This window comes from Sinocyclocheilus anshuiensis, unplaced genomic scaffold (genome assembly GCF_001515605.1).
Source record: "Sinocyclocheilus anshuiensis isolate Anshui unplaced genomic scaffold, SAMN03320099.WGS_v1.1 scaffold536, whole genome shotgun sequence".
NCBI lineage: Eukaryota > Metazoa > Chordata > Actinopteri > Cypriniformes > Cyprinidae > Sinocyclocheilus > Sinocyclocheilus anshuiensis.
In genome coordinates, this window is record NW_015557179.1 from 1644822 (window position 1) to 1671204 (window position 26383).

Below are 26383 nucleotides of genomic sequence, written 5' to 3' on the forward strand. Positions count from 1 at the left end.
TGACGAGAGGTTTGGCATGACATGCAGAGGCACCGTCTCAGTCTCTGTCCGGCGCGGGTGAAATCATTATAATGCTGAAGGTGAGGTACTCATATTTCTTCATTAGATAACTTATAAAGTCATTTGAAAACATTGTGTGAGACGTAATTTCACAAACAGCGAGAGTGAATGACCGCGCACGCGCTCTCTCAAAATACGCAAATGTCTGTCTATAAGCGAGCTGCACAGTTGACACAGGAATTGTCACTTGCACAATCGATGCAGTGTCACATCGTCACTAAAGTTTATAAATTGCATTACTTTTTAATTCTTGCCAGTGTTTAACCATTCAGCGCTCACACTCTCCTGGAGACCGTGCGCTCATGCACACTCGCAGCGCGCACACATAATGCCAGGTTCACATTACTCTGTTTGCAGTGAGTATTTTTTCTGCGCTCATGTTAACGGATTAATAAAGCGCGCACACTGCACACCGTTGCTGTCCGGCAGTGCGTTCAGGAGCAGCGCGTCGATCTGCAGCAGTGTTCGAACTAGAACTCGGACCGCACCGAGTCTATTTTTGCTGCCTGCAAGTAAATATGAACATGGATTGACATGAAAATGTAGTAATTACACCATAAATGCATATTATTAAAGTCTACTGTGTTTCACAGTCAATAATGGATAAATGTTGTGTTTGTGGTAAACAGCCACGGATCAGTAGCGGACTCCTGTGTGAAAGCTGCTTCCTCTCTCACAAGAGACACCTAAGAGGGGAATTCAGCCCATTTTCAAAAATGAAATTCAGGCCCTGAATAAATGTCTAAAAATCCTGATTGGAGTATCACTATAAATTGACTGAATGATTGGAGGAAAATCTGGATCTTTTCAGGACGAGCGCAGCCAAACTGACATGCAAATCATAAATGTCTCTCCAAAACCTTAAGCACTTAAGTACACATTTACTCCAAAAACACCTAAACCTGCTCTGTACAGATTTAACATTCATGGGGAATCTCTTGCTGAGCAGGTTAATCAAAAAAGTAAATTAGAAGCAGCAGGGAAAAATTACTCAATAACACCCAATTAAACTCCACTTGAAGGAATATGTTGAGAGAGATTTATAAACCTGATCCCCTCCATGTAGTCGTATTAAAGGGATAGTTTACACAAAAATAAAAATTCTGTCATATTTACTCACCCTCATGTCATTCAAAACATGTATAATGTCCGTTCATTCTTAAGGTGAGGTCTAATGCTATTTCATGCATTCTGACTTATTTACACTGTTAAAGAGTTGGATTCCCATGCTTAACATGGCCAAAGTAAAAAAAACATGTTGGACGTATGAAAGAGTATTTCTGTGCCAAATACACTCCTTCAGGGTTCGTATAAGATTCAGAAAGTTTTTTTTTCCAAGTATGGCTCTTCTTGATGTCATAAAGGATGGAATTCTATGTATGGGCACTTCTCCCGGAAGAGCGTGCGCACATCAACCAGAGCAAGAGCAAGAGCAGCCCATCAACGTGCCTCATTCGGGTTATGGAAGTCGTCGGCAACACTGCACAGGACTTGCTCAAGAAGAATGTCATCAAAGAAGTGTGTTTTTGGTTGTGAGGGAAAGATAACCTTGTTCAGCCTCCCAAAGATCCCAGTGTTAAGGGAACAGTGGATGCAGTTTGTTTCTCCGGGGCAGCAACGGAGTTTCGCATGTGTGTTTGTTCCCGGCATTTCGGTGATGAATGTTTTATAAACAAATTAAATAAAATTTAATTCAATAAAGTTTTTGTTCCTGTTTTATGTCGATGTCACAGCTTGCAGACGATTGCTATGCAAAAGCTTTGCATGCTCGTGACTCTTTAGCTCCGCCCACAGCACGCCTCTAGGAGCTCGACTGCTTTTGGAGAGAAGCGTAAAGCTGTACCTGTCTTTTATAAATCTAATAAAACTAACGACTCTTCAGAGATATGAAGGTAGGTACTTAAGATTAAAATGAGACTGACAGAAACTTTGTGTGTTATGTCTAGGGATGCACCGATACCAATACTGGTATCGGTATCGGGCCCGATACTGGTCTCCTGTACTCGTACTCGTTAAAATGCCCCGATACCAAACGCCGATATGGGGCGAGTACTGGAAAAAGTGGTATCGGTGCATCCCTAGTTATGTCCCCTTTAAAACACAATCAAATATATTTTTATGAAAAGTACGAGATTTCTGTCCCTCCATTGAAAGTTGAAATTCCACTAAAATGTTCAAGCTTCGAAATGTACATAGAGAGATTGTACTCGTAATTCATATGAACTGAATTGTTGAATCAAAAATTTTGTAGAGATATGGTCACTTTATATGCTGAACAGATTCAATTAGGATTTTTTTATGTATAAACATTGATCATCACACATATGAGGACATCCAATATGGTAAACAGAAGCTCAACCGAACTTGACACGCAAGGACCAATGAGTTTTGTTCTTGCATGTTGGTTGACACTCTACTTTATGTATGTGCGTTGATTAATGTTTATCACTTTATATCTTATGTAAAGCAATCTCTTTAGAAGACTTGGATTAAACTTTACTTTTAAAGGTAAAAGTAATCTATGTGAATTAATCACATAGATTACATTTATCTCTATGCAAGTTTCTTCAGTGGAGGGATAGAAATAACTAAGATTTAATTAAAAATATACTCATTTGTCTTTCAAAGAAATAAAGTCTTGGTTTGGAATGACATGAAGGTGAGTAATTGAGGACAATTTTCAAACAACATTTTCATAACTGGCCTTTGGGTTGCCTGAACACTAGTTGACTAATCAGCAAGAGTCATCATGAACTGCCTTTCACAACCCATTTTACTTTGGTAATGCAGCATTTCCATGTGGTAAATATATTTCTAGTAGCACCACTAACACAAAGCCTGGGCTGTATGCTAACACAACACAGAGAAGCAGGGATTTCTACAGCCAACCACTTGGAGCAAACAAGTACGTTTGTCAGGCATTCCCTGTGCGTCACTGGCAGGGAACAAACCTCAAGCTTCTGAGAGAGGAGAACCTAGGCCTAGCAGCCAGAGGGATTCTCAGAAAGGATCGGTTATGGTACAGAGATCTGAAACATTCAGAGAAGCAAAGAAGAGAGGAGAAAAACAGATTGTGAAAGAGAGAGACACACACAAGGGACTCTGGAGGAAGACAAATACGTAGAGAAGAATTGTAATAAATACATAAGAACAACTGGAATGAATGAGTGACCTAGTTTACAAAACTCCACTTAAAAAGTCGATCTGAATTTTATATGACGGTGCAGATTAAAATAAGTCCTCACGCAGTGAGCGACGGTGACGATATGAACGACTGATCCTTCAACATACATTATTTTATATTCACGCACAGTCCAATTATTGGAGTCAGATAAAGGGCTTCTGAGTTTGCCAGGCTGCTGTATGTGGATAAGATTGAGCTGTTGCTTGGCAACATGATGAAGGGGCGGGAAGGACTCGAGGCAGCGGGAGTGTACCTGTCTTTTCTCCGCTCTCCCGTGGGTACAGGGCTGACGGAGATCTTGGGCAGGGTGGAGATGGAGCTCTGAGACTGGCTGGAGGCGAACGAGGACGTCTCCAGATTGAGAGGAGACAGGGGTGGCGTGATGAGACTGGGACTGCTGCATTCTGAATGAGACAGGGACACTGATGAACAACACAGAGAAACAACAGTCAGCATCGGTTCTACAGTGACAATAACACGCATTTACAAGAAACTATTTTGACACCTTTTGACAACAATCCATATATATCTCTATATTTATGCATTCGCCATCATGGCCAATTAGACTCACAATGTTTACTGTAAGTAATATAGAGCAAAAATGTACTTAAAAATAACATACAGTATAACAATACATAGTAAAACAGCAATATTTACAGACAGACACTACAGTGTTTTAATGAAAATAATACAGTCAAGCCATTTACAATGATTCAACTTTTATGACAAATACATGCTATTTTTTTTTACTTTAAATTTTCTCTCAAAAAATCTTAAATATAATCTTAAATATAAAAATATAATCACAGTTTCCACAAAAGTATTAAGTAATACAGCTGTTTTCAACATTGATTATAATACGAAATGTTTCTTGAGCAGCAAATCAGCATATTAGAATGATTTCTGAAGAATCATGTGACAATGAAGACTGGAGTAATGATGCTGAAAATACAGCTTCGAAACACAGGAATAAATGACATTTTTAAATATATCACAATTTATATACAGTAATATATTTCATAATATTACTGTTTTAAGTATTTTTAGTAAACTAAGTGTAGCCTTGGTGAGTGTAAGAGACTTCTTTCAAAACCATAAAAAAAAGTACCGACCCCAAACTTTTGAATGATTGTGAAAAGGGCCACACAGGGACATTCCTGAATGCCAATTTTGCTACTGAAGTTTAAATCAGAAATTGATTTAGCTATTGGAAGACCTCAGTCTTAACACTCTCATACTCGCAAGTTGTGAAACAAGAAATAAAGGCAAAATTAGTTGAATGGCACACTCTTTATAGCTTAATTGCTGAATAAAACATTAAAATCATCAAGATTTTCACACTGCCGATATTTGCTAATTTTAAAATCACAAAAAAGTATCACAAAAATACCATGAATATACATTATATTGATCTATTCTTGTACAAAAGAAAACTTTGGGATAAAGGACAGTTCACTTCCACTACTTTGTCTATATTTGACGCTGAACGTGAAGAGAAACTTAAATTTTATGTATGAATCACTATTAGTTACAGAAAGAAAACCTCTTTTATATGCACACCTCTAAGTGCAGACTCTTTGCCTCAGGTTATTTATTCAGGCTTCCAATATTTCAGTATACACATATGTCAGGCTTGTTTGTGCAAAGTGTTCTCTACTTGACATGTTTTACTTGATTTAGCTTAGTCTGACATTTTAACTACCTGTACCATTTTGCTGCTACTGGTGGTTATTTAGTTTTACATACTGCAGTATGGAAGACAACACTGGATTAAAAACTCTAAATACATTTATTTCAGAAAGATTTCATAAATAACTAAATTTAAACACATAGAAGTCACATGACACATGAAAAGTTTATTGTAGTATGAAGCCTACAGTCTATACTACATAATATGTACAAAGGGGTAAGTTACTATTCCAGTTCAACCATAGCCAAGATCATTTCAGATCTGCTGGATTCATGAATGGAGGCTCACCTCTTTCTGAGCCCAGCATTGAGCGAGGATAGCGTGGCGTGGAGGGAATCTTTATCCTTTCAGTGCGATACTGCAAATTATTTGATGAGCCTTCAGGATACAAAAGGGAGAAAATATACACACGCTATTTAAGCTCAATAGTTACTGTGTGAGGGGAACAGATGATATATTTGATTAAAGACAGAGACTGACCGAGTCTAGAGCTGGACGGCAGGGAGTTGGTGCCGTGTGAGGCCCGGCTGCTCCGGGACGAGTCAGAGTAGTCTGCGGAGCGTTTCTGGCTTAGGTCCAGACTCAGATGCCCTTGATGCTGAGGACTGAGATGGAGAGAAGGAAACACACCAGATCAGCAAACACTCATCATGGGGTGAAGGAACAATTATTCTCTTGACAGATTAAATTATTACCCTGTTTATGACCTACAACGACTACATGTACTTAGCACAACGTAATTAAAAGTTTGATGACATCATTAACTGCAATAACTCACATTTAGGATGCACTTGTTCTGCATTAAAGTGATACCTTCCAGGGTTAGAAATTAACGGGCTTGGGGCAAAAATGCCACTAAAATGAATGAAAGGTGCTGATTGCGGCAATACATTTAGATCTGCTTATTTTGCATCAATTTTCATTTGCATTTTATTTTTATGTTGTGAGTGTATGAATGCAATGGCTGATCAGAAGCAGTCAGCCGGTGAATAATAAATCCCTGTTTCGTAAGATAACCAATGTGAAGTCTTCATTTTCTAATGCATAAAATGCAATAAACTAATTCATAAACAGTTCTTGATAATGATTTCTCATAATATTGCAGTTCTGCCCTGTAATGAATTCCTGTTTTTCTTTATGATTTATTATATAGGCAATTTCATTATATTAAACAATTGTCATGTAAATCTACGTATGCCACCTTTGAGCAGCATTAAACAATCTGTGTAAATAAACATGCCATGTCAGATGCAGCTTCTATTCAACATTTGGAGTGTAAAGATGACTTTTGATGACTTTATTGGTCTATATTCTGATTGACTGAAGTTGCTTGAATTGAAGTATTTGACATAAGACAACACTGATACATTTAAGAAGGCAAAACAAATGTTCTGGAAATCAAACCCAGGGGGCAAATATTGGAAATGGAATGGAAAAAGTCGATACTGCCACAGAGTTGCCATATTTGATGGAGGTACAGTCTTCAGTGGAAGTACAGTATATGTGTGTAAGTGTTGGTTATCTCAGTGGGAACTGTGGTACCTGGGGTGTGTGTGCTGCTGATTGATCTGGTTGGCGACAGTAGGGCAGTTGTTAGTGTGAACTCTATGACTGCGCACCATGTAAACGGGGTTCTTCATAACGGCCGTTACCGCAGAGCAGGGGGACAGTCTTCGATGTGCTGAGTCTGAAGTTTAAACACAACCACATAATGACCAATAAAACACTTAAATGAGAAACACACACTCCCCTTCCACTGCCCGCTGCACTCACATCTTTCATTTCTGCCTCTATTATTGTGGCTACTGCTCTCCTCACACAGTCAAAAGATGTTAGCAAAGTCAAAATTGTGAGAAAAATTAAGAGTATTTTTTGAATTTATGGCTAATTGAAAGGTGCCAACCCTTTAGAAAATGTCCATCAATGGTCTACCGCTGACTCGTTCATTTAAACTAAAGACAGCATAATAGCAATCAGGGTTTTCAAATTTAGCCTAAATTATATGCTGTCACTTATATGCTGACTAGCTAGTTTCGGACCAAATGCTGGTTTATACTTCATAACGCTATATTTTTTCTAAATTAAAGAAAAATATTTGTATTTTCAAATATAAATAAAATAATCACAAAGATTTGCCCCCTTTGGCCTAAATATCTGTCATTCGTTTTTATTTTATATTTTGTTACCTTGTAAGGCTTTGTTTTTAAAATAGGGAAATTAGTTTGGCTGTACTGCTCAGACAGCTTGCAAAATAGTAAAACCAACATGATAAAGGATCGTGATTTTCCTGAAGAAAAAAAAAACTTGATATGATATTTTTGCCATATTGCCCACCCTTAACTTAAAATAACTTGTGCAACAAGAATGAAAGCAGTACATCAGTAAAGCTCAAATAGTTTGTATAAGACATTACTTGTTTTCCTGGCATGCTGTAGAAAATGTCCAAATTTAAAGAAATCGTTTTTGAAATACGAGGAAAATCATGCAGCAACAAATATGGAATTTTTTTTTTAACAAGTATGCAACTTTTTATGGTAGATCATGTTGGATCATAGTTAAATTTAACATATCTAATATTTCCCATAAAAAATATTTTAAAAACTACATAAGGCACCAAGTGTACTGTATTGATGTCACGCTTTGGCTTTTGCTTGTCTTCAGAACTGAGTTCCACCGGTAAAGCCAGCTGCTCTGGGCGGCAGATGAGCAGACGGCGGGGAAGCTCGGAAGGCAGCCATCACGGCCAAAGCTTGAATATTCAAATCAAGTAAAAATAGACCTCATTATCACACAAACCCCATGTGAACTGTATAGTCACGTGACCGAGGCATCAAGCAGCACCCAGAGTGGTTTGTCCTGTTTCGACACAAACGTCTTTACATGAGAAAATAAAATGCAAATATGTCACTGTATTAAATGAGACCTAACTGACACATTTCAGGGCTCACCAATAAAAATAGCCTTATGCTGCAGTAAAGAATCAGGAAAAAAAGATGAATGCATAAAATTGAGCCCTGCATTTTCATACTAAGCAATAGCATGAACATTCAAAGATGAAAATTATAAATGGGTTTCATTCGATAAATCAACAAGCTCGTTGAACCATATTCTACATGATTATCATAAATGAGCAATTCAATTTTCCAGGACTGAGTTCACCATAAAATTAAGTAAAACATTAATTTTGTAGGCGGCCTTGATCGGAATAAAGATGAACTGTGCTCCTCAGAACAAATGCAGAGAGAGAGGAGAGTGTTGTTAAAGAGATACATTGAAATGCACCATGGGCGACTCGAGCTCTGATTAGGGCAGGTTTAACTCACTGGGAGGCAGGGTTCCATTATAGGCTGTAGGCACAAAACCCACGCTGTGTCTGTGAGGTCGATTAGGAGAGGAACACAGCATCTCCCTCTGCTCCACAGAGTCACCCTCATTTGAATAACTCTGCCAAACACATGCACACACAGCATTAGATAATGCAGCACACAGTTCTGTAATAACTGGTAGAATGATTTTTCATTCTTCAAATGATATACAAAATCTTCATGAATTTCCTCTGAAAATGGTTAAAAACTATACTTTTGATCACTGTACCAAATTTATTTGAAATATTTAACATGTAGCACAGTTAAAAAAAATCAAAAGAATCACGACACATTGTTTTTTTTAAACTAAAAGGAAGAATGATATTTAAAAAATTGTCATTTACACTACCATTCAAAAGTAGATTTTTTTCTAAATATTTTATATAAACATAAGAAACTTGTTTTAAAAAACAAAATAATATTATTATTATTAGTATTACAAAAATTGCCATTATGTTTTGGCATACATTTTTAATAAATCCCAAACTTATGAAGCATGTAAAATTCCATGTAAAGAATATGAATACTTTGAAGTGATAAATCATATTCTGAATCACATTTTGAATTCCATTAACTAATCGCTAAAGTGATTCATTGAACAGTTTAAAGGGGTCATATGATGCTTTTTAAAAGATCATTATTTTGTGTATTTGGTGTAACAGAATATGTTGACATGCTTTAATGTTCAAAAAACACATAATTTTAATCAGCTTGTAACACTCCAAAGAGAAAGGAAAACTTGAAATCGCATCATATGACCCCTTTAAATTAATTTAGAATATTTTCATATTTGCTACTAAGGTTTAAAATCTTTGATCTATCAAATATCTTCGTCGCAGTGTCTCATATGGGCATACTGCTACAGTCTTTAAGAAACTTCAGTTTCAGTTTGGCATTTATGTTATTAGGGAATTCAAATATTTATTTAAAACAGATATTAATATATGAAAATGAATTAAATATGACAATGAATAAATCTAAATAATAATAATAACTTAATACATATCATATTAAGACAATATGAATCATATTAAAATATATACTTTAGTAATATAGCAAATAATATAATGTATACATGAATAATACTAGATTGTATAACTATAATTATAAAATTAATATAATAGAACACTCACACTAATAAAATAGCGCTATGCTAATCTTCTACATTTCATCAGGAGGCGTGCATCAGCATTTCTAATGTTCTCTCCCCCTCTCTCTTTCCTCCCGGTGCAGTGGGAGATCAATCTCAGGCTGCGAGGCTAATTAAAACAGGCAGGACAGCTGGCTGTGTCAAGCCCAGCGGATCTATAAATTCACCTGGAAGCTCTGGAGAGGAATGGTCTGAGGAGTCATCCTGCGCCTGAGTGCCGGGGCTGATTTGGGCCTAGGACGCTTCACTTCCGGTTCCTCCGGCCGCATCCGACCGATGTCCTCCTCGCAGGACTTCCTGGAGCTCAAGACCTTGCCCTCACGCCCCGCCTCGGTGAAGTACAGGTTGCCGTTGCGGTCCTCCTGCTTGGGTTCGTGGACAGACATGGTGGTGATGGTGGACTCGGAGGCGGAGCTGCACTGATGTTTGTGCTTGAACCTGAAGGAGTCGTTACGTGTGGGCAGGGTTGGGGGTGTGGGGGCGGAGTCCGCTTTCAAAGGTTGAGGCGAATGGTAGTCTGTCTTCGACAACATATCTGGCCTTTTGAAGGTGTCTGCATCAATGGGCTTTCTTTGCTTGGGCGACCTGTAGATGGAGAGTTGCGCCAGGCTGTCGGTTGTCATGGCAACACCCACCATCATTTTAGGCCAAGTGCCGCCACTGTGTTGCTTCTCCAAGCTGGTTTCCAGGGTAACGCATTCAGGGCCGACTGACTCTGAGCGGGTATAGCAGACTTCCTGAAAGGCACTGCCGCTGTAGCGGGCCGGTCCCAGCTCTGAAGCGGGTCGGAGAGTGTTAGGGTGCAAGGTGGAGATCGGGAAGACCTTCCTCTCAGAATAACCGCTCTCCTCTCCTAAGTCAGTCCTGGTCTTTCGTCTCTCACCACCCGTGTCCCCGCTGTAAATGTCCATCTGAGTGGAGCTGTTGTGTTTGAGGTTTCTGATGTTTCGTGAATGGATATCCGATAGGTGGATTCTGCCGTTGGATTTCTCGGCCTCCCTCAGGCTCTCAAAGATGTTCTGCCCCGATGTGCTCTGGGGAAAAAACTGTTAATGTACAGGTTCAGCATGACTGGCATAAATAAAACAACACAACATCAATAAAACAAACACTCAGAGGTACATAAACTACCGTTACAGTGGCCTATTTCATGAAGCCGCTTTCAGTGGCTACCAAGGTAAGTGCAGAGTTTAGTTTGAGTAAACAGTTTTTTCAGCTTGAAGAAGATGGATTGGTTTTTAGTGGTCATTTATTTAATGAAATAAAGTCACTCTCCCTGTAACACCTGTTCCAAATTAAAATACTTCACAGTGAAAGCATTATGATTGATATGCTTTCGCTAATTATTAATAATATTTAACATGTATTTAATGCATTACATGTAAGCAATTATAATTTGACAACTGATATTCAATTTTTATCTTCAATTCCTAAATTGTTTTCTTTTAGGCACTTTGTAAACGTATTTAAATTCTTAATTTAATTTAGTTGATTCACTTTTATTAGAGTCAGATATTTTCTTTCAGCTGCCCTCTCATACTTTAACGGCACTGGTGAAGTTTTATTCCTGTCTTGTCTTGTAAATGCATTTAAATTCATGTTTTGTTTTGTTTTTTTTTGTGGGGGGGGGTTTGTTTGTTTTTTTAAACAACGATCTCTTAATCTTCAACATAGAAGTGCATTTCGGTGAACCGCTGAACCTGATCTAAACCGGGTTGGATTTGTTTAGTTTTGTCAACTCTAAAGCTACTCCGAAACTCAGAGTTTGTTCAACTAGCTTCATGCAACAGGCCACAGGTCTCTTAGGGTTAATTTAATCCACTTAAAAAAATGACTTTTTGCTAAGCTCCACCCCACTTCATGCTCTTCATTTTTATTTTTGAATGAGGGCATTTGGAAATCCACAACGTTATTTAAAGTTATAAAATGCTGTGTTTATGATTTCAGAGTACCTTGTGTAACTATTATTGAGAAATTATCATTATATAAAAAAAAGGAAAAAAATCTGTTTAAAACCATTCAAACAAAAGTTATGGTTAGTAAGCTTAAGAAAGCATAGATTTACAGAGCTTCTTAGCAAAGGCTCAGCTGATTACTGAAAATGTATTGCAGAACAACTACAAACTAACCAATTTTCCAAACTTGACTTCCTTAGTAACGTCTCAGAGTTGGCATTCCAACTCAGACACAGCTGTCTCAAATACGCCTTAGAATAAATGTCACGGCAGCACCTTGGCATGTGGTAATGAGAGCGGCACACACACTCAGACAGCAATGAGAGAACAATCACCTTCATGAGGGAGAGAGCAAGCGAGTCCCTGCCACCCCTCAGCAGAGCCTCACATTCACTCAGTGATTTGTTATCCAGAGCAATCCCATTTATCTAGGGAGAGAGAAATTTAGGTCAGCGCTTCACCAAAGAAAAGTGCCAGCAGACTTTTCAATCCTTCTATTTTCAAACCCAGAAATGACTTCGGAAACTTGAGAATAGAGACAAAGAGATGCCTGGTGAATGAAAGGATGGCGCACTTTTAAGATCTCCAGTTCAGATAAATCCTTCCATCTTTTTAAACGTAAAGAAATAGTTCACTTAGAAATATATTCTGTCAAGGTTTACTTCACCCTCAAGACGGTGAAGAATCGTACCGGCCATTTAATGAAACTAAAAGGAGACTCAACAATTTTAAAACGTCAAAAAAGTGGTCCATACTGCATCAAGGCTTTTCAATTCATACAATAGTTTCATAGGAAGAACAGCCCAAACTACTGAAAATAGATCTCAAAACAAGTATGGTGATATTAGACATCAGGTTTGATGGCAATGACACACAAGAACCAAATGGTCCAATTTCAATTGCCATTTATGTGATTTTGTAGTCTATAAACCCTAAATTTCAGTCTGTTCCAGTTTTGTTACTGTTGACTAAAACTATTTAAAAAGCATTCTTCTTAATTGAAAAAAAGCTGAAAATAAAATATGAATATTAGATGAAAAACAAACTAAAAGAAAATTTGAAAATGCTTGGCTACTAAATGAAATAAGTTTAAGCTTAAGTAATAACATTACTGAATGAAACAAAAGCAAAAACTGAAATAAAAATCCATTAAAACAGTTTAGAAATGACTAAAAATGAAATTAAAAAGCAAACTGAAAACAAAAATAAAAGCTAATTGAATTAAACTAACACTGAAAAGCAACATTGGTCTGTTTCTCACATTAAGCTATCATATTTTTTTCTATATTCTTTACTTTACTTTTCACTTTTTTACTTTTTATATGGCTTCAGAAGACTTTCATGATGCTCCTATTGGTGTTTTTGTCATTTTGAAGTTCATAAGTCTTAGTCCCCATTTACTTTCATTATATGGAAAAAGGCAACCATTCTTCAACTTCAAGTAATTCAACTTGAGCAAGTAATTCAATCAAATGAAAGAATTTTCTTTCTTTTTTTGACTGAACTATGTCTTTAATGATAAGAACCAGCAGATGTAGCACTACAGATTAAGTCATATGACATGGGCAATATCAGAGCCAAAAGGTTCCAGATCTCTTCTACAGAATATCTAGCATGGAGTCAAAAGTAACACCTGATCCGCTCTCAGGATTAACATCTGTGTTACTTATCACCAGAGTAGCAGCTATCGCTTAGCACATCACCTGTCTTATACTCCTCAACTCCATTTAAGGAGAGGAGTGGATTTGATTGGCAGTGCGTCTAATGAGCCCCCACGCATTTAAGATAAGGAACTGGATTCAAAATCTGCTTCATTTAGGAGGTTGTAATGAGAGTAAGGTCAGACTTTTAAAAGAGCAAATCGGATCCTTGACCGCAGCGATCTTCCTTCAATTTGAGGAAGGATCGCATGACTGCTTGATGACTTACGGCAATCAGGCGGTCTCCGATGGTAAGAGATCCCTCTCTGGCAGCTGGGCTGCCCGGTGCGATAGCAGCCACGTATACACCACCCTCAAGATTGATACCAGCATCTGGGAAGGTGCAGAGAAAAACCAAGGGTCATTAATAAGAAAACAAGGGAAATTAGCCACAGAAATGGTAAAATGAGTCAGAAAAATATGTGGGATGTTGCAGAAGCAAGTGATACCTTTGTGTCCGATGAGATTAATGTGGACAGGAGTAACCAGTCTTCCTCCTAAAGATTTCCTCCTGCGAACGACCATATTGATCAGCCCTCCTCCATTAAGTACGGCTTTGATGACCTGCTTCCTGTCTTTGTTAGTCAGGTCCACATCATTTATCTTCAGCAGCCAATCATTCACCCTATTGAGAGAGAGGCACGGCTGGTCAGGGCAAAACTATGAGCAGGGAAATGAGCACGAAATCATTCCAGAGGCCATTATCTGAAAAACACTCAATATCGGAATCCACCTCAATCTTCCATCCGCGATACTTCCTTTGTCCACTCGGGTCACAAATATCCCACAATCCCCTGGTAAATATGGATCATTCACCCCCTCTGCGATATCAACCCCCATTGCCTTCAAATCCATGTCGTCCTGTTGGGAAGATAATGATGGAGAGACTGATGAGGCCTCTCCAAATGGAGGTAGACAATTAGAAAAACAAGCTCAAAGGTCAAATGTTGTGAATGAGCATCCTGGAACCATGAAGGTCAATTTAAGACTTCAAGACCTTTTTAAGAACAAGTAAAGAAAATTGAAGGAACACAATGTGTTGCTTAATTCTAACACATCTCCATTACTGTTGCTTGAATAGCTTTGCTCCCTACCACTACAATATGAATACAACTTTTACTGTACCTTCTGTTGAAATTGCAAAAAAGTGATGTTTTTCCTCAGTAATTTTGGCTGGTTTTCTAGTGCAAATGTCTAAAGATTTTTCAATGAAGATACGTTTACTTGAGAAGCAAAACTACAACAAAAAAAAAACAGAAGTCTTGTTTTTTTTGAGAAATTTTTCTAAATGATGTGAGTTTATCATTAAAAAAGAACAAATATCTGCCAATGGGCTCAGAAAAAAATCTATTAAATTCAAAGGAAAGACAAGTTTTCATACCCCAATGCAAGATATTTGTTCTTGTTTTAAACAAACTCAGTTTTGTTCAGTTTGTCAGAAAACAAGACCTCATATCTTCAATTTGCAACTCTAGTAAATATATCTTGACTTAAGGATGTTTAAATATTTGTATTGGAAAACAAGACAAAAATACTGAGGATGATATTGATATAAATTTTTCACAATGCATGCAACATTTAAATCCATGACTTTACGAAATTAAGACTTTCTGCTCTGATTTAAGGCCATTTAGTCCTTACTTTGTGAAAGGGCAACCCAGATCTTTTTAAAAAGGGCAGATCTTTTTAAATCCTGCAGAAACCCTGTAAAAAGTATCTATATGGGTTAAGTTTAGGTTTATGGTTACGTACCTACTCATGTAATTACTATAGTATGCACAAAATATGCACATGCAGAATACTTTTCCAAGCCTGAAAACATTCATATAAATATTCCCAGATATTTCCCACACCTGTAAGATCAATATATTTTTCCTCATGACTATTAGCTGTACTGCTTTGGAGTTTTATATTCTTACCCGATCCTTCTCAAACTCCACCACCTCAGTCTCCCATTCTAATGAGTCTGTGTCTATGGCTGAATCATGGGAGCTGTGAGCCATTAGCTGGCAAAAACGTGCCTCCTTCTCCAACTGGCTCTCCATCTTCTCCCTTTATTGGTAGAGAGAGCACAAAACAAGACAGACCATTTTTCTCTCTCATCTCTCCAAGCAGTCATCTAATTCATCTCACGCCCACAAAACCCAACACAAAACAGCAAGAATGTCAAGTGTCAACAGTCTTTGTGAAGACCATCTCTCTTTGTTCGAAGAGCTGCTGATGCAAGACTGGGATAACCTCTTACAAGTCTTACAAGCCTTCTGGATGATATGGGTTGGCATCAGGGTATGGGTTGGCATCATCTTTTGCCACAGTTTGTGCAATCTGTAACACCTGTGCTAGATGGAGATGTTATAAAAGCGGCATCAAGGTCAAACCTTAAATTTGGGTAGAACAAAAAAAACAGGATCAAGTAGTTGGGGAATACTGGCAAACTGTCACTAAGATTCATAGACTCGGAGAGAGGAAAGCCTGGAGGGCATCAGTGACATAAAAATCTTGAGAAAAGTCTACTGCAAGAGGGTGGGGGTGCTCTGGAGTTTTGATGGGAATGGACTAACCACTAGGGGGCGTCGGAAGCAAGAATTCATTCAATCATCCATGTATTCAGTATTATTACTTGCATTTATAAGATATTAATCGCCAAATATAAACATGCCAATGTGAATTTAATTTATTACGTTACTATGTTTTATACATTATTGCCTCATTTATTATTGTTATTTGTATTTACAAGTTATTATGGCTACAAACTTGGAAAAATGACAATGAACATTCCATAATGTAAAATTCTTACATTTCTATTTAAATTTCATTCCCACATAACATTGAATTCTAAAATACTATAAAGTTATTTTGGGACTTTGGATTGTTCAGAACTTTGTGAGAATAAAATTTAGAACCCTGTATTTGCGTAACATTTACAAGAGGTCAGTTGTAAATTTAATTTAATACACCATATTATCTGTAAACGGCTGACTGAAAGATTGCCAGAGAAGCAGGACTAAAAAGTGTTTACTTGATCTCTTTAAGTTCCCTGGCTGCATCGTTCCGCTGTTTCCTCATGTCGTCAAGGTCACGCAGGGCATCAGCCAGATCGCTGACGGCACGGTCTCTCTCTCTGCGCAGGTTATCACACAAAGTCCTGCCAAAACACAACAAAGACATGCTCAAGCATCAGCATCAGCAGTTGCATATCATTAAATTCCTAGACTGATTAATTCAGTGGCAAATGTTACCGTATGCTCTCTCGCTCAGCAACAATCTTGTCTCTTTCTTGAAAGGCCCAGTCTCTGCGACACTTGGCCACCTCGGCCTCCTGAACAGCCTCCTTCAGCTCCTGGGACATGGCCTCACACTGTTTCCTCAACACGTCAATCTCCTTATTGGCACGCTCCATATCCAGAGTGGCCGAGTCTTGTTTCTGTATCAAAAACATTCATGATGAATATGACTGCAGATGACTTCTTCACCAAAATGTGTTTTAAGGCATAAATTAAGACATCTGTGAAGACATGCTAGTGAAATGAGTTAAACGAATTTCACCTTCGAGTCTTACGGCTACGCTAGAGCTGTTAGAGACCTCTAGTGGACTCAAGCGGCACTGCGGCTTCAAGCTGACTGGAATAATCCAATGGCTCACAGTTTATGAGATTTTTATGAGCTTTGTGGTTTGTTGTGTTTGTTTGTGTGTGAAGACTGGTGTGACAGGCAGGGACAAAAGGTGAGAATAGAATGCTTTGAGATCTGACTCAAGATTCATCTCACCAGCGGCTCTTTAGACATTTCTGCTCAACGAACAGCAGATAAGAACAGCAGCTGATAAATATCTCAGATAAAAACTGAATAAAAATGGTAAAATACAACAAAAATATTACTTTTGAGCCATGGTGCAGCAGATGCACACACATTGTCGTGTCACGGTACTCTGAATGCAATGCATAATCTATTAAAAAGCTATTATTTATATTTAAAGAGTTAAAAACAAGGGTGTTGTAGTGATATGCACTACAGTTCAAAAGTTTGGGGTCGGCAAGATTTTTTATGTTTTTAAAGTCTCTCATGTCGACCAAGGCTGTATTTATTTGATCAAAAATACACTAAAAACAGTAATACTGTGAAATATTGCAATTTAAAATAACTGTTTTCTATTTGAATATATTTTAAAATGGAATTTATTCCTGTGATGCAAAGCTAAATTTCTAGCATCATTACCCCAGTCTTCAGTGTCACGATACTTCAGAAATCATTCTAATATGCTGATTTCCTGCTCAAAAAACATATTATCAATGTTGTAAACAGTTGTGCTGCTTCAATATTTCTGTAAAAACAGCTAAACTTCATTAGAAATGTTGAATCTGAAGATTTAGTGTGAATATTCATGATTTTTAAACTTCCATGACTTCTAGCCATTACATTTTTCATCTTTATCATTGTTTGTTCTATCTGTCTAGACCCTTTCATTTTCCCAGTGCAAATTTTAAGCACTTGCATTAGTAATGTTAAAATCACTTTCCTTAACTAACAGTATTGACGAGATAAAGTGAAATGACTTGTAAAACTTAACAACCCGATAAATGAGCAGATGCAGCACATAGTTATTGTCAGATGCGTCTATTTGAAGATACACACTTATTGAGCATTTTCTCCACAATCCAGACAGATACTGTCAAATTAGCTTTGCAGGGTGCAGGTTCTTATTCCATTTAAACAAAGAATCTTCATGACATTTTCATGTATTAGAGATAAAGGTGACAAGATCATCTCTTAGAGGTTGCACTCAAAAAGGGCAATTTCTCGCTGTTGAAACATTAAGGCACTGAGCATAAAGGCATAACTCGATATAAATTACTTTACAATAAACATTTCCATTACTTGTCTCAATTCCATATATTATTTTACCAGGCCTGGAAAATTCCCTGGTCTACCACAGAAGATTTTCCATAGAAGATTGGATGCAGCATTAGAATATGAAATGTTTTTTAATAATGTCATTAATGTGAGCATATATTGAATCCCAGACTGTAAGCACCTGTCTGGCCTGGTAGTATTCCCGCAGTAACTGGTCTCTCTGGATGATGGCTTCGGTTCTCTCTTTCCTGGCCACATCTCTTTCCTCCCGCACAGTCTCGATGTCTTTACAGGCCTGACTCAGCTCTTTCTGGGCCTCCGCTTTGTCCTTCACTTCATGGCAGTATTTTTCCAGCAGCTCGTTTCTCTCACAGATGGCACGGTCTCGATCCACCAGCGATGAATTTAGCTCCTACAAAAAGACACAGACGCCAGCGACAGTTATACGCTATTGATTTAAAGTGCTTTTTCAAAACAGCATGTTTTTCACTGGCTGCCTAGCACAAACTTGCCAACAAAAAGCTGATTTACAGAACAGAAAGCATATAAAAACAAGGCTCAGTCACACCTTAATCTTAAATACTGTGTTTATAGGCAGTGATACAGTGAGTTTCCCCAAATGACTGCTGACCATAAAGATCAGAGCAACAATGCTGCATAGATATCGGATATCTGTTATTAGGGACGTGTTACCTGTCTGAGAGCTTCCAGCTCCTCACTAGCAACCATTCTCTCAGAGGAGGTGTTTTTGAGCCGGGCCTCCGCCGCCTCCAGCTCTGTCTGCAGCTTGTCCACCTCTTTAATGACCTGGTCCCTCTCGCTCATGATCAGCCTGTATTCATTAAACACAGAATCCCGCTCCTCCTTGTATTTCTCTGCATCCTTGACCGCCTTCAGCTGGAAGTTCTTGTAGCGCGTCACCTCCGACTGGAGTCTCTCCATCTCTCTCTGCAGCTCCTTGTTTTGGGCTGAGGCTTTATTCAGCTCCTGCTGCACCGAGTCAAAACTGATGGGTTTCAAATCAAAAATGTCAATTAATTAGTAATTATTTTGATTAAAGAATGCTTTTTCATTATTAAAAAGGACTTCTTGTAATTAATTTAGTGGGGGCATCAATGTTCATTAGTGAACTGAATTAAAAGATTGGTAATTGACTGTACTGAATAATCAGAAGTCAGGACCGTAATGTGAAGGATATAAACAATGTATGCATCCTACATAAAATGTATGATAATAATATATTTCATTTATGTAATGCATGTCATTCACAACTAAATATTTAGGCAAATTTGATTATGCTTCAGCTCTTTTTGCCTCAAATTCAGAGTAGAAAATGCAAAAAACGAGGCTGCAGATTGTGTTTGATGTGACTGTAGTGTTAAAAAGTTGTTGACATGTTGTACGACCTTTAAGTTTACTTGAAGAGTGTTATGCAACACTTAAACCACATAATAAAGACAACTGATGCTGCTCGTACCGTCTCATTGATGTAGACCACTGCTGTTGGTACTGGATGGCTGTGTCCCGCTGTTTAAGCAGAGCGTCTATTTGTTTTTGCAAGCGCCTGTTCTCCTCCTCCACCTGCTCTAGTCGACTCAGATCTGTGTTGTGACTGGCCACCTTCTCACTGTATCGTTTGCTCAAGACGTCATATTCCTTCTTCACCCCCTCCAGCTTATCCATCGCTGTGTCATAGAGCTTGTTCAAAACCTCTGATGAGCCGTTCTCCCTGATTACCTGTATCGAAAAAAGCTTTCATGAACCTGATTTACTGTGTGGTGTCAAAGAAACAAAAAAAACATAAAAAACAAAACCCGATAACCTGTCGAAAACCCATTTCATGAACCTGATCTACTGTGTGGTGTCTAAGAAATAAAAATATTTAAAAAAACATAAAACAAAGCCCCGATAACCTGTCGAAAAAAGCTTTCATGAACCTGATTTACTGTGTCATGTCAAAGAAACAAGAAACCAAAAAAAAAAAAAAAAACTAATAATAACCTGTTAAAAACAAAAACAAAGCCAAAACAAAACCATGATTACCGGTGTTGAAAACAGCTTTAAAGAACTTGATTTATGTGTCATGTCAAAGAAACAAGAAACAAAACAAAAACAAAAAACAAAACTAATAATAACATGTCAAAAACAAAAACAAAGCCAAAAACAAAAACAAAACCATGATTACCTGTGTTGAACACAGCTTTAAAGAACCTGATTTACTGTGTGATGGAAACAAAATGAAACAAAACAAAAGACAAAAACAAAACAAAAAAAAACCTGATTACCTGTGACAAACAGCTGTAACAAACCTGATTTATTGCATGGTGACAAAGAAACAAAACAAAACAAAAGTTTAGCCTTTTGACAGTGCCTTTTGTTCTTATTACTATATTGGCCAGTAACAAAGATATTGTAAATGCGCAGGGTTGGTGCATTCATGTAGAATTCAACTGATGTGTGCTCATATGCCTAAATATATTGCCTGTTATAAATTTGCTTTTATCACTTGAATTCAAGTTTTACAATGCAAACACCAGAGGGCAATCATGAGTCTATAAAACATCCTCCTGTACTTGCATGCAAAATGCTGTCACTGCACTTACACACAAATTCACAACACTGCATTCAGCAGTAAACAAACAGCATTAAGTCCACTTGTTCTGCAAAAATGACCTATTAGGACACTATACGACCTAATGACATAATCGAAGGCAATTCCCTGCCCAGGCAATAAACCCACACCTCAGTGGCCCGACAGCGGGATTTCACATGCCGAGTGATTGGCATCAGTATCTAAATCTCCTCTAGGCCATGTAATCAGTGCTTTAAGTATTGACTAACTGCAAAAGCCTCTGTCCTTTTCCATCAGTCAGCGAGCACTTGCCCTTTCCAGGCTGACCTTTTTCAAGGAGGCAGTGAGCGTTTTGTGCAGCCAGTGGGCAGCGCAAGCACTGCTGACAGGTCAAAACATGGTTCAATCTGAACGCTACAAGTACAGATCCCGTGGCATGTCTGATCTGACCTCTTTGCGACAATTAAGACCGTTTCAGACACAAGCAGGAGCTATCCTAATGCTTTAAACCACTTTCCATTTGTGTTTTGGGTTTAATCCGGAAGGAAGCCTGATAAATCAATCCGACAGGAAAAGGCTCATTCCTTCAAAGTAGCTGCAGAGAGCAGACAGTGTGTTTACACGGTAGCATCTGACTGAATAATCTCCTGTCCCCTGGCTTCCAATTTATGTCAAGGTCAGATTTGGTTGCACTACTATGGGATGCCCAGCCTCCGGATTTACAACATAAACGCTGCTGTTCATGATGCAACAGATGCACTAATCCCACAACAGTCTGCGCTGCGGGGAACGACAAAATCTGCAATTTAATTAACCATCCCTGAAGCTCTCTGAAAAAATTAGGGATCAATTTTGGCAAACTAACATCACTTTCTGGCTGACGGCAGTGCCATTAGGCCTGTTTCACACAGTGTAAGAAGCGCATATGTATTTTGGTGCACGTATTAACAGGTTACATTCACACTGTGTGCATTAGCAGGACGGTGCTGTGAAAAAAGTGGTTCTGCAATTACAGTTTCAGCACTGAGCCCATTATTGCTGCTTAGAGCACACTCAGCTAGCAGACAACAAGGTGGAAATTCCCCATATATCACTACAATTCAAAAGTCTGGGTTAAGTAGGATTTATTTTTTAATACATTCATTTATTCAGCAAGGGCATATTAGATTCCTCAACAACAAAGTCTGCAATAATTTAAAATGGTACACACCCAATAACTATTTTACAATTTAAGGACATCATTAAAAGATGTTGAAAGCCAGTAATCACTTGCTTTTCTCTATGGAGATGAGTTTTATGTTGCTGTTAAAGTTAAACTGGCATGTCATTCACTCACTGCTTGTGCATGTGTGAAGCATCGCTGGAGGGTGTGTAAAGTGCGTACCTGTTGTTGCTGTAGTCTCATGTCGGCCACCTCTCTCTGATCTTCAGAGTGAAGTCTCCTGAGCTCCTCACAGCTCTGTTTCAGAATTCTGTCATCATTTACTCGCCATCCAACCCTGTCATGGTTCTCGTTTTTCTGTGGAACACAAAAGAAGATATTCTAAAAATGTCTTTTTTTTTGTTTGTTTTTGTCCTGTGTTGTTTTGGACCCCATTGACTTTCACTGCATGGGCAAAATCAGTAAAACAGAAAACAAATTACTTAAAAATATGTTTTGCAGGGTGACATGAGGGTGAGTAAATGATGACAGAATTGTAAGTTCCTGAAGTAACTCTTTCACCACCATTGACAGAATTTTCCGGCTTTCTGTGTCTTCACTGTTTTAAGGTAGGAGACTACCTTAAATTAAAATTATTTTAATTTAAATAAATATATTTTAATTCAATTTGATTATTTTATTTATTTGTATTATTTAATTTTATTTTATTAAAATTTTTGTTGTAATTATAATTGTAATTTGAGGTGGATGATTAAATAACTCTTTGGGTGAACTATTCCTCTAGATAACAATAAAACGGCATTACTAAAAGTGCATTACACACATTAAAGGGGTCATATGATGTTGCTAAAAAGAACATTATTTTATGCATTTGGTGTAATGAAACGTGTTTATGCGGTTTAAGGTTCAAAAAACACATTATTTTTCATATACTGTACATTATTGTTTCTCCTCTATGCCCCGCCTTTCTGAAACGCGTCGATTTTTACAAAGCTCATCGGTATAAACGAGGCATTTGTTGAATCCAGTGAAGACATAATTACTGATTATAATGACTTATACTGTCATTTTAGGCGTTGCGTTGCATCACGCCACGTAAACAAAACCATGTCTGCATTTGTGATCGGAGAAATGACAAACAACAAGTGCTACACTACACTGCTCAAAACAAGAGAAAGGAAAACTTGAAATGGCATCATATGACCCCTTTAATATGAATTGAGCTGCAGACCAAAGTGCTTCAAACATTTAATAAAGCCATAATTAACCTGTAGATAATGCAATTGCTAATTAAAGACTGCTACAAATGCAGCAGATGACTCTTAGCATCTCTGTTAGAGAGAGACGCGTGGCGCCTGTACTCACTGGTAGTAGTCTGCTTCCTTCACGGCTTCCTCGCACCTCTTCAGAGTCTTGGTGTGCTGGTTCTGCAAGGACTGCAGGTCTGCCATGGCCTTCATGCACTGCGTTTTCAGACGCTCGTAGTCATGACCAGGTTTGGAATTTGGCCTTTTGGAGACAAAGAGCAATACATCAGCACTGTGTCTCTCAGTCTGCAAGGGCGGCCCAATGTTAACTGGGATAACAGAGACACTACTGGCCAAATGTTTCGAATAATAAAGATTTTTTCAAATGATTTTGATAAGTCTCTTATGCTTACCAAGGCTGTGTTCATTTAATCAAATATACAGTAAAAAAGTAAGTGAAATATTATGAAAATTAATAATTTGATTTAGAATATAATTTTTCTTTTACATTTAAAAAATACATATTCAAATAGAAAACAGTTGTTTTAATTTGTAATAATATTTCACAATATTACTGTTTTTAGTAAATCCTTTTATTAAATACATGCAGCCAGCCATGGTGAGAAAAAATATTATTATTCCATTTTATTATTCCGTAATTATTCCAAACTTTTGACTGGTAGTGTATGTTTGCATCCGAAACTCATTCTATGTACCTTTACAAATAGCAATAAAACTACAGATTTTTTTTTTCAGGGTTTGTACCTGCAGTCATCAAACGTGGTGCCAGGTGAGGCGAGAGCCAAGCGCTTGCGAAGTTCGTCCCGCTCCCTGGTGACTTGTCTCAGCTGGAACAGGATAGTGTCCAGGCTCTCGCTGGCGGGCTGGGTGTCACTGAGCGCAGGTGGAGGTGATGAGGCTTTGGTACCTGCAACAGTGAGCACGCTCTCGCTGGCGGGCTGGGTGTCACTGAGGGCAGGTGGAGGTGATGAGGCTTTGGTACCTGCAACAGTGAGCACGTCACCGGAGCACAGACAAGCTCACCCAGCACTAATGCAGGGATACCATCAACACAAATTCCCTAAAAAACACAAAAACTATTGCCACGGCTGCCTCGATTGGCCAATCAAACTTGGAATTACATCATAATTTCACATCATAACAGTGAAAATATAATATAATAATTAATAATAATAATGTATGCATCTAGCAGACGCTTTTATCCAAAGCGACTTACAGTGCATTCAGGCTATACGTTTTTTACCAGTACGTAAAAATATATATAATATATATTATATATATATATATAATATATAAAGTTACGTCATTATAAAAGGTTAAAATATAAAGGTTATAAGAAAGGAATAATGTACATCCGGTCAGTCTCAGAATAAGTTTATTTTGCAATAACAACCGGCTGGATGTACATTATCTCGATTATTACACAGCTACTTAATAAGTGGACACAAAATATAACAAGTTCAAACTAGACAAACATTTAAGGGATAAGGTGCAGTCGTACCACATATTACAGGCTTTTCACCACATAAATAATTATGGGGGCAAGAGATATTGATTTCAGATGATACCTCTTTATTATCTTATAATCCATCACAGAGTACAAAACAAGAACCTGGCAAGAAGATGAACAAAGCAACAATAGAGTGCAACACTCAGTTCTGGAAGTGAAAATGCCATTTTCACTCTGAAGGGAAATTGATTTTTAATGATAACTTATAAACCTTTTAAGACAGACCCACTGTGAGCTACTGTTACCCATGATGCTGTAAAGAAAATTCCCCAGTCTCCCCATGCTCTCAAGACACTTAAATATTTGGATAGATAGATAGACAGACAGACAGAGAGATAGATGGAGAACACATATACATATATATATATACACACACACACACACACACACACACACACACACAATCAACAACTTTAAATGGATGGTTTTATGTTTCTCCATTGTTTTTTATTATTATTATTTGATTATGTCCTTCACAATGCTTCATGGGACTGTAGTAAAGCCATTATGCACACAGTCTTGTACCTTTGTCTTTTTGTCCGATTTTCAAATATGTTCTTGCTTCAAATAAAAGTTTGTAATGTTGTCAATCTCCTCATAGTTGGTTGGTTTGGTTTATGGCTTATAGTGCTTTAACGAAGACTTTTTTTTTTTTTTTTTAATCTCTAATGGAAAACTGCAAGGAAAAAAAAAAAAAAACTTCCAAAACAAGCACAGGAAGCACTGGGCATGATTTGCTTGAACAAATCTCTAATGGAAAACTGCAAGGAAGAAAAGAAAAAACTTCCAGAACCAGCACAGGAAGCACTGGGCATGATTTGCTTGAACAAGTGGCTTCACCAAAACCATATTCCATCGATTAACAACCTTTTAGCTCACAATAAGTCTGTCTGTTATTGTTACAGATCAATTTCCCTATGGAGAGTTTTTACTTTCTGAACCGACTGGTGCACTCTATAACATTCCTCAGAATGCTGCAACTAATCAGGTATTCCAGAGGTATACATTTCAACGCGCAACCAGGTGAGACACAGCGCCCACGACCGATCTAAAGCATCCAGATAGAAACGTGTTACCCATTCTCAATGGGAAAGTGGCCAAGCAACATTGCTCAAAAAAAGTTGCCCAGCAAAATTGCTCAAAAAGTTGCCCCGTGTATCATCAGCCTTAGAACTGAAATCTCAGAAGTGACTGATTTGGAGAACTTAGGCAGCAACACCATGTGGTATTTATATACTACTATAGTATTATAGTATTAATGATATTTTGAATTAGCTTTATTTCAATATTTTCAGTTTTCATTTAAATTTTTGTTTAAGTTGTAGTTATTTTGTTATGAACTTTCATATATGCATTATATTATACTATATTTTATAATTGCATATAAATATATTATATTATACTATATATTATAGTATATTTATTAGTTTTTTATATTTATGTTTAGATTTCTTTTTTTTCTAGTTTTAGTGATTTTGGTACTTTATTCTAATTAGTTTTTAATCTAATATTTGATTTCAGCTTTATTTAAATTAACAAAAAAATATTTCAGTCTAATAGTTAATAGTTTTAGGTAACCATAACAACACTGGCATTAGTGCAGAGCTACTATGACTACAACTCATACAAAAACAGGCCTAAATACAATACAAAAACAGGACTTAAAATGAAATATGACCTTTAAAGCTTGACTGTACTAAAAAAAAAACTGCTAAAAAAAAAAAAAATTATTGTTCAACAACTAGTTAACCATTCTGAGCACTTTATGTAAATGATGATCTTTTGGGATGAGCGGCAACTAAAATTCCACCATAATCTTTTGGTCTTGGACAATCTGCTGCAGATATTCAGAGAATGAACTCAGTTTTATGCAGTAACAAAGAGGATAATCTCTATTACAGATAAAAGCAGGGCAG

General features: G+C 37.5%; 1 protein-coding gene across 1 annotated transcript in view; it reads right to left on the minus strand.

Moving 5' to 3' along the window:
- LOC107678499 (disks large homolog 5-like) overlaps positions 1-26383 on the minus strand; it is a 67157-nt gene that overhangs the window by 11235 nt on the left and 29539 nt on the right. The window contains exons 3-22 of the mRNA XM_016473778.1: positions 23702-23864; positions 23055-23198; positions 22463-22469; positions 21912-22046; positions 19433-19692; positions 18649-18961; positions 18137-18367; positions 16344-16528; positions 16124-16249; positions 15024-15156; positions 13838-13965; positions 13554-13729; positions 13334-13437; positions 11740-11832; positions 9617-10495; positions 8258-8378; positions 6477-6621; positions 5415-5539; positions 5223-5312; positions 3498-3666 (exon numbers count right to left, since the gene is read on the minus strand). Of these exons, the coding sequence (XP_016329264.1) occupies positions 3498-3666; positions 5223-5312; positions 5415-5539; positions 6477-6621; positions 8258-8378; positions 9617-10495; positions 11740-11832; positions 13334-13437; positions 13554-13729; positions 13838-13965; positions 15024-15156; positions 16124-16249; positions 16344-16528; positions 18137-18367; positions 18649-18961; positions 19433-19692; positions 21912-22046; positions 22463-22469; positions 23055-23198; positions 23702-23864 (3727 nt within the window). The remainder of the gene's footprint in view (positions 1-3497; positions 3667-5222; positions 5313-5414; positions 5540-6476; positions 6622-8257; positions 8379-9616; positions 10496-11739; positions 11833-13333; positions 13438-13553; positions 13730-13837; positions 13966-15023; positions 15157-16123; positions 16250-16343; positions 16529-18136; positions 18368-18648; positions 18962-19432; positions 19693-21911; positions 22047-22462; positions 22470-23054; positions 23199-23701; positions 23865-26383) is intronic.